Source organism: Populus euphratica, unplaced genomic scaffold, assembly GCF_000495115.2.
Source record: "Populus euphratica unplaced genomic scaffold, PopEup_1.0 scaffold2264.1, whole genome shotgun sequence".
Lineage (NCBI taxonomy): Eukaryota > Viridiplantae > Streptophyta > Magnoliopsida > Malpighiales > Salicaceae > Populus > Populus euphratica.
Genome location: NW_011502076.1, coordinates 1 through 9,047, shown reverse-complemented (window position 1 = coordinate 9,047; position 9,047 = coordinate 1). Strand labels below are relative to the sequence as shown.

Here is a 9,047-nt window from a genome sequence, read left to right as displayed (position 1 = left end):
TATATATATATATGTATATATATATATATATATATATATGACCCTATCATTATAGCAAACGTCCTTCTTAATCGCAGTACTAGCCATGCTTTTTCAAGTGATATGCAATTAGTTATTTGTTGATTTGTGTGTGTTCTTTTTAGTTTTTATGGTATTGAGTGCAACTAACTAATAATCTAAAATCTAAATACATTCTTGCATATCAGCTCTGCTTCCAAATTATTTTAATGTATTTTTATTTTATTTTGTTATATGGAAGTCTGGATGTTGCAAACCACCATCAATATGTCAAATGGAGTATGTGAACGCCACATTTTGGATAAAAGTTGACGGCGCAGTGGATGAATCACAACTGCAATATAGTGACTGTGCTACATGGCGGAATGATCCAAGCAGCCTGTGCTACAACTGTGGATCTTGTAAACGTGGTTTTGTGAGAATAATGGAAAGCAAATGGAGGAATCTCGGAGTCCTCCTCATCTTAATGGGGTTACTTCTTGTTATTGCTCACATATTATTATTCGTTATGGTTATGTGGGAGAAATAATAAAGAACGATCGATTCGTCTCCACAAATTCAAGAAAGAGAGGACCTTTTCTTATTGTGTTGCCAGATAGTTTTTACGAAAAGGGTTCCTTTTTTTTTTTTAATCTTTATGAAATAAGAATGGTTTTCTTCTTTTTCTTTGTTCTATGGTGTTGGTCACCTGTGCGCGTGTTTTCTAGATCGCTGTTATTTTGCAACTTTTGATTCTATGCTTTGAATTAGCATGTATGAGGGGAAACTTTTTTACCAATAACGAAGCACATGCCTTTTTCTCTGAGCCATTTGCTATGCGTTTAACTGGCCTCACCCACCATGGCAGATACAGATCTGACTGATCTTGATCTGTAGAAGCCAACAGCTTGCAAGTTTAGCTACCCAGTTAAGCTCCAAGGAAATGAGTCTATCTACATAACGAATCAAGCCTCTTGTGAAGGATTAGTTTCGGCATTTTAGCTTTAATTAGCTACCCGCATGAAGTCACCTCCAAATCTTAATATGTTGGCTTTTTTGTTTTCTTTTTCCCATTCTTGAGAGAACCTGTCTGAACTTGTTATACCGTTTATAACAAAGGCGGCTGGAAAATGATAGTTCTGATTGAGGGAGAAGGCAAACTCTATGGCTATCCTACTGCTGAATTGATTCAACAAGAAGACTGGTGAATGGAAATAATGAAATAAATTTAATAATAGATTACCAAGTGAACAACGGAACTTTGCATTTTACAAATGCAGAGCATTGTGCGGGTAGCAAAAGCTTGTGAAAAGCCTCTGATGAAAACTTCATCAGACTCGCATGTTCACCTTGTAGCAATTGATGGAACCTTTGAGGAGCTGCAGTAAGCCCAGAATGCCAGGCAAGGCAGAAAAGCTTCTGGATAGCTTCTGATCAAAGCTTCATCATGTTCACCCCCGAGCAAGAGACGGATCAAAAGGCCCTACCCAGTGAACAACACCATCAGCATTGGACGTTGTTGCACCACCAAATGCAACACTGGACACTTCACCATTGCTACCGTTGTATGGAATTATCCAATCCCCAGCTGACCCAACACCCATGTGAACAAAAGTCCTCCCATATCCATCAAAATTGGCACCACCACCTTCTACTGGGGGTGGATAAGAAGCGTCAGGATTCGCATAGCCAACAAAATATTGGTTTGGAGCTAATACAACACAGATCAGCACAAGAATTAGAGAAAAATGAAAGAAAATTTTGAATGATATAACCACCACATTCAGATGCAAGAAAAAGTTGCCGCGCGCTCTGTTATCAGCATTCAAGACATCAATGTGCAACTTTTCCATTTCTCTTGCCATCCCTATGAGATTTTGTTCCATTGCTCTCATTTGCTCCACCTTCTCTATATTTAAGCCTTTTTCATATTCAAATCTAGCTCCTTTCACGAAAACAGCAGATAAAAATAGTATACATGTAAGTTAGAACTCAACAAAATGTACATTATACATCGCAGTATAAAAAATATCAACGCAAAAAGTTGAATCCTTGTGATATCAATGTTTGTATTATTATGCTGATATTCAGCTCCATTTCATCAGTGTACACTGCATAACCAGCATGCTCACAAATAAGACAAAAATTGATTTTTAATCAACTTTTGCATCATCCATTACTTCCAAGACGAATATAAGTTTTCTGCAGTTAACCTTTTTCACCCCTCCCTCTTGTATCTGGTTTCCTCAAAAATTGTCCCTCTATGCAGCATAGCAAGCTATGTCACAGCAATCAAGGGGTTGCTTCCATATTACAGTTGCATATGGCAAGAGAATTTGTATATACCAATGCATTTAGCATATGGGTGTTGCAGGTCCGGCCATGTGTTAGGCCTAGGCGAACATGGAGCATCCAATCATGCTCAGGTAAAAGTCTTGAGCTCAACACCTGCGGAAAATGCGTGCCAGACCTGTCTTGTTGACTTACTAGAGCACCAGGCCAAGTTGTTGGGCCTAACAGCACCTACTAGATCCAAGTTTTGGGTTTATAGAAGCAAACCCAATAACTTTTGGGTTTGGCAACACCTACTAGACGTAGCTGTGCTTGGGCTAGCAATGAACAACTATAGGAGCGTGTTTGGAGCTGGTACATAGCAGCGCAGCTTGTCCAAGAGTTCAAGACATATATTCTCAAATGTTTTCCTTTGGAAAAATATACAAAAAATTGCTGATAAAATATTGATTCATCATACACAAATGTTACTCCACTATGGTTAGTGGAAACCAAATGGGTCGGCACTTTGGCCAAGTGTCGAAAACGAACAATATCTCCGAGAACAACCACGAAGTTTTGTCTAACAATCCTAGTTGGAAATTATGCAAAACCAACTTTTCCACCGCCCTACATCCTTCAGTTTTTGGCCACATATACTTGCCATACCTTTTCTGTTCCAATCTTAAGTATCATGATCAAATTAAGTATATAAATTAAGGTTCTCCTTCATCTAGCAAATTATCAATTAATCCATTAAGGTCAAGAATTGCATTTTCTTTCCTGCTACAGAAGTCATTAACTTGCTTAAAGTTGTATTCTTGTTGTGGCCTCACAACAATGGCTGCATTAAGTCTTTAGTTGCTGTTGCTCTGTTCTTGCTATGTCAAGCATGACGTAATTTTAAATACATTACAATTACAAAGCTCCATCGCGACCATGTGCCGCCTTCAAAGAAAACCCTCGCTAAATGCATGTGCAAATTATAAGAGCCATGGCGTCTTTAACGTGGGTGTTATGTTGTTGTTCACATGCATGGCGTCTTTTCCTTGATATTTCTGAATTTGTCAGAGTTAGCAAAACATTAATAGTTAGCTAGCTAGCTAGTAGTTAACATCACAGCAGATATCATATTATGAAATAAATTAACCATCATTCTAGAATTGAGAGAGGCTAGCTAATGGCGCACCTCTTGAGCACGCATGCATCATCTTTTTAGCACACTCACCGAAACTGAGTCGTCCTTCCCCTCCTTGCATGTGCAAATTATAAGAGCCACTAGCATTGGACCAAATATTGGTATATAAGTGTCAGGAAGTTGGTGATGCCTGAATTCCACTTTCGATACTCAGATAATGACCGCAAGGAAATAAAAATGTCAACAGTCGTAGAAGCAGAGTCAACAGACATGCTGCAGATAGCAACAGTACGTTTCCACTATGGTGGGTGCAGGTGAAGTGGGGCGGCAACATCGTAACACATGTCCAAGAATACAGAAATCTCCAACAGGTTAGCTTTTCTTGGCCACAAATTTCTGTCCAGCAGAACCCATGATCAGCCAAATCATCACCTCCACTTCCAATTCAATCAAATTGTGAAAAATATATTCTTATATCCGGTAGTTCACTCGTTTTCTGTCACGATGTAGTACGTTCAGAATCATCAACTATAAATAGCATGGTCTCTCCATAGTCTCTCCCACGAAACAATCAGTCTTCCACTCTCATTTACTTGCAATATTGAAGACCTCTACCCCGATCGTGTTCTCTTAAGTGCCCTTAATTATATTGAAGCCTCCCTTGAGATTAACAGCTAGCCTTAACGAAAAATGGCTCCATACAGGTCTCTAGCTTTGATTGCATTGCTCGTGATCATGTCAGCTATAGAATCTGAGAGTCGGGTTGCAAGAAAAGACTTGGGTGTGGATCTTGGTGGTGTGGGAGTTGGGCTTGGAGCAGGAGTAGGCGTGGGTTTAGGAGGTAGTGGCTCTGGGTCTGGAGCTGGGTCTGGTTCTGGTTCAGGATCAAGTTCCGGGTCAAGTTCGTCCTCTTCATCCTCATCCAGGTCCAGTTCAAGCTCTAATGGCGGGTCTGACGCAGGCTCTGAAGCGGGTTCCTATGCTGGGTCTCGAGCAGGATCAGGATCAGGTGGTAGACAAGGTGGTGGAGCAGGTTCCGGTTCTGGACATGGAGAGGGATACGGTGAGGGTTCTGGCAGGGGAAGTGGGTCTGGCAACGGTGAAGGCTATGGCGAGGGTCGTGGACAAGGATCGGGCTATGGCAGTGGAAGTGGTAACTAAATGAGAAAAATAATTAATACCAGTGTGGTGAAAATAAAAATAGAACAGCTCACCGTTTGATATATAAATAAATAAACAGATTGTAGAATCATAAGAGCACTCCTTCGTCCATGGAGTCTTTAACCTAGTTTTCTACCTGTTATGTAGCTCATGAGTCCCTCCTGTTGCCTAATATATTATCGTTGTGTTCATGCGCATGGCTTATCAAATAATTTACCATCCTTGTATTTCTTTTGATGTCACCTTACGGTAATGACATTGCCATCATGAGCTTCAAGCATTTTATCACCCAAGAGGCCAAGAAACGTTATTGAAATTGCCATGCATGAGCTCGAGGTTCAAGCGTTTTAATTTAATTTCTGTGGCTAATCCCTTCACGAACTTGACTCACCAACATCCGATATATCGCAACTCGATTTTAATCCTTGTTTTTTAATATATTTTCAAAAGAAAAATACAAAAATTTTATTTTTTTAAAAAAAAAATGCATCTTCTACTGTTATAGTTTATCAAACAAGAATATGTTTGAAAACTTAAGAAGGGGCATAAGATTTTATTTTTTCTTTTCTTTTTCATAGGAGAGCTAAAAGCTATACAGGAGATTATCACCTCCTCGACAATAACCCCGCAGATATCCTCTTAACAAAATCTGAAGATAATTCGTTGGAGCCTTTTCTTAGAAATTATTATGCCGGTTGCTACAGTCAGAATGTAAAAATCAAATCAATTAAGTTGTTAAATAAAATTTAAAGAAAAAATTTATATTATTTTTTATATTTAAATAAAAAATTTAACTTAAAACTTTTATGGATTAACACTACTTTATTTAATTTTATTAAATAAATAATAAGGTTTGAACTCTTGAACATTTGATTATTAAAATTTTATTATTATATAAAAAAATTAATTTAACTTGTAAATTTAAATTATTAAATAAAATTTTAAAATATAATTTATGTTATTTTTTTAATAAAAATGATACATCACCTAGTTTACTATTCAATTAGTTTATTTATAGATGATTAAATGGTTAGATGCCTCTATTTTTTTCCAATTAAACAAGTTAATTTCCAACACTAGATAACCACAATTCGTAATAAAGATACTAGATCATTCATTTCCAGATTTTACGGTTGGAATTATAGAATTATGGTTGGAATTATAGGAATTATAGGAAAAGGAAAAAAAGATACATAGTGTACTCCAATGAACTAAACATTCAAAAGTAGTAGTGAGCCTCCAATAAACATAACAAATAAATTAGAAGGCAAGGGAGATTCGTTGTACCTCGTCTCACATTTTTTATTCAATGTTGCAATGTAGTGATTATTTTGTTCTTCTCATCAAAAAATAAATGCCTTTGAATAGGGTTTCACAGGTTTCATAAATCATTAATAATTTGTTTGGTGTTGTTTTTTATTTTTTCATTTAATATTTTTATAATATTAAAATAATCAAAATACTCATGGAAGCAAAAAAAAAAAAAAAATGTTGTCATTCAATGTTTTTGAAATTTTAGTTTGATTTTTCAATTAGATATGATTTCTTAAAATCATCTTGGTTATTATAACAATATGTACAATTATTCTCTTTTTTAAAAAAAAAGATAGATAATATCTTATACGCTGTCCTGACCTACTTGTTTCACAGTCAAGAATGATTATTGATTGTTTAGTCTTTGATTTATTATTTAATGGTTATGAGTTTGAGTCCTTTTATAATTTGTATAATTAGTTAAGGTATGTGCAAGTTAACACGAATATTTATATTAATTAAAAATATATATAATAAATTTTTTATTAGATAAAACTAGACATAAGAATAAAAGATAGAAGATATATAATTGTGTGAATATTATATATCAAATTTCTTAAGATGAATTAGCTTTTTTTTCTGTGGGAGGTAATTGATCGTGAAAAATCTTACATCTTTCCATATCTTATAATTAATCAATTTAATTAGCCAGGTAGCATGTTAATTGAACATGTCTAAGCATTTTTCTATTCCTTAATTCATTACAGTGCAACCCAATCAAGCTCCACTATGTATGTATCTGTAGTGGGTTTGGAATTCATGGGACGGCACCATCTTTCATAATCTCAGACTCCAAAGCCATCATGCACTCTTGGCAATGCAATCCTCAGCTTTTTTCAGCCGCAAACTTTGGACAAATACTAATTTAAAAACGTGTTCACATGATCATGCACACTTGGCAATGCGGGATAATTCATAAAGCAAATTAATTAGAAACAATCGTGGAGGTTATGTCTCCAGGCTCCGCTTCTGTGCTGCTACAGTCTACAGTCGTACCATCTCTAATCTTATATACTAGAAACACGCCCGTCGGTTTGCATTCTCATATCGCTCTAGCTTTCCATTTCCCTCTCACAAAAACTTTCATATCATAGCTAAAACAATAAATGTATTTGATATTTTTCGACCATTGTTTGCCAGGATTAAAAAAAGGGCCAAGTTGAAGTGAAAGCGGGGTTGCAAGAAAAGGCTTGGGCTTGGACCTTGGTCTCCAAGTTGAAATGTTTAAAAATGGCCTAAACTTGGAATATATATTGTAATTCTCAAACTTTTAAAAAAAAAGTATAATCGCAAATATTTTTTGATATTTTAAATTGCTTAATTAACTTTAAAGCAAATCAATAAATTCATGAAAAAACAGGAGTCAAACAAAACTTTCACTAGCTTTGCCAGATTTTCCTTTGTATTTGGTTCTTAATTCCAACCTGCCAGGTGGGATTCCGAAGTTTGTTATAGTTTCTTTCTTCTTGACCTGGGCGATGCCTTCTTGGTAATGATACTCCAGACATTATCTTCCCCGGCATGTGTTTAAGCGATAACTTTCCTTAAGTTCATCCTTGACAGCATCCTACAGCACAGGCCAGTCAGAGTCCACTATCTATAATGGGACGGCATGATCTTCATAATGCTGTGTCCAACGTATCATACACCAAAATCCTGTCCCAATGCTCAGCTTTTTTGCCACCAAATTCTTGTAAACAGCCGATTTAGTAAAAGAACCTTCACAATACACTTGGCATGCACAAAATTCATAAGGCAACTTAGCATTCGATGTCCCTCCACCACTTTCTGATACAGTCTTCACTCTTCACGCCTACAACTTTTTAATTGTGTTCACAGCCACATACCAAACCTCACTATCTACTAGTATAAATGCAGCTCTATCTTTCCATTCCCCTCTCACAAAAGCTCGTCATCTCTTAGTAGCTGAGAAAATACTCTTATAGTAGTAGTGTATACATACATAGTGTCTGGTATTCTCGAACCTTTGGTTCCTAGGCTTAAAACATGGCCAATTTGATGTGCTTAGCAGTTCTTGGTCTCCTCGTTGCATCTTTTGCTGTGAGTGAATGCCGGGTCGCTAGACAAGACTTGGGCTTGGACCTTGGAGGCTTAGGGATTGGTTTGGGTGTTGGGGTGGGTATTGGGCTGGGAGGTGGTGGATCAGGTTCTGGTTCTGGTGCTGGAGCTGGTTCAGGATCGGGTTCCAGATCCGGGTCTAGCTCAAGTTCCAGTTCATCCTCTTCTTCGTCAAGCTCCAGTTCTGGATCGGGAGGTGGTTCTGGTGCAGGGTCAGAAGCCGGTTCTTCTGCTGGTTCTCGGGCCGGGTCAGAAGCCGGTTCGTCTGCTGGTTCTAGGGCCGGGTCTGGGTCAAGAAACGGGAATGGTAAATAAGTGAAAAGGACTTCTTTTTATTATTTTGAAAGAAAAAATCAGTTCTCCACTATGAATACCAATAAGCATTCACCACAAGGCTGTGAACGTTTGTGTCTTGCTCCTGTGCTATAAGTGCACTGCAATATTGTAATTTGTACCTTGTTTACCCCCAATGCGTCTATTGAAGAAGGCTTAGAACCTTCCTACTGTTTATGCTCTTTTGTCTTTTACTTTAGCAATTTTTTAAAATAATTTAATTACCATATTTCTCAATTCCTTGACGATCGCCACTAGACACCAAGGATTTATCTTCTTCTTTTTTAATCGACACAAAGGGTGTTTGGTACCTCAGATTAAAGCTAGAAATTGTTTACTGAACGTATTCAAGATTAACAGATAATTAAATATGATTTCGAAGTCTTTAGGGCTGTTTTGAAAACGGCTTTACAATCAAGCATTTGATATCTCACGATTCTCATCACTAATATAATTTCAATTATTCACGCTAATTAAAAGATTTAACATTTTAGTAGCTTATCATATCTTAATTCTATAATATAAAGCCAAGATAATAAGATTTATATGTATAATTATTTATAAACCTCAACGATGGTGCAGGCTTTATGGAGACCTTATGATGCTTAAATATTTGAGGATTGATTCTCATGATCTTGAAGACTTCATGCGAGATGGTGTACTTAATGAGTATCCTCTCTCGAACAGGAGACTCACCTTGTGCAATTCCATGTTCATGAGTGGAATTACAGGGCTTCTTCACGCACGAGTTGAT

The 9,047-nt window shown here is 36.9% G+C and overlaps 3 protein-coding genes across 3 annotated transcripts in view; all 3 read left to right on the top strand.

The window, feature by feature from the left end:
* LOC105118811 (tetraspanin-15-like) overlaps positions 1 to 1,385 on the top strand; it is a 2,256-nt gene extending 871 nt beyond the window's left edge. Inside the window, exons 2-3 of the mRNA XM_011016851.1 lie at positions 260 to 529; positions 1,278 to 1,385. Of these exons, the coding sequence (XP_011015153.1) occupies positions 260 to 529; positions 1,278 to 1,385 (378 nt within the window). The remainder of the gene's footprint in view (positions 1 to 259; positions 530 to 1,277) is intronic.
* A 2,382-nt stretch (positions 1,386 to 3,767) lies between these two features.
* LOC105118806 (glycine-rich cell wall structural protein 2-like) lies at positions 3,768 to 4,852 on the top strand. The gene has a single exon (XM_011016847.1). The coding sequence runs from the start codon at positions 4,097 to 4,099 to the stop codon at positions 4,565 to 4,567; it is 471 nt and encodes a 156-aa protein (XP_011015149.1). The 5' UTR covers positions 3,768 to 4,096; the 3' UTR covers positions 4,568 to 4,852.
* Positions 4,853 to 7,768: 2,916 nt separating this feature from the next.
* LOC105118805 (uncharacterized protein AFUA_6G14090-like) lies at positions 7,769 to 8,487 on the top strand. Its single transcript, XM_011016845.1, has one exon. It carries the CDS (start codon positions 7,889 to 7,891, stop codon positions 8,273 to 8,275), a length of 387 nt encoding a protein of 128 aa, XP_011015147.1. The 5' UTR covers positions 7,769 to 7,888; the 3' UTR covers positions 8,276 to 8,487.
* The last annotated feature ends 560 nt before the right edge of the window (positions 8,488 to 9,047 follow it).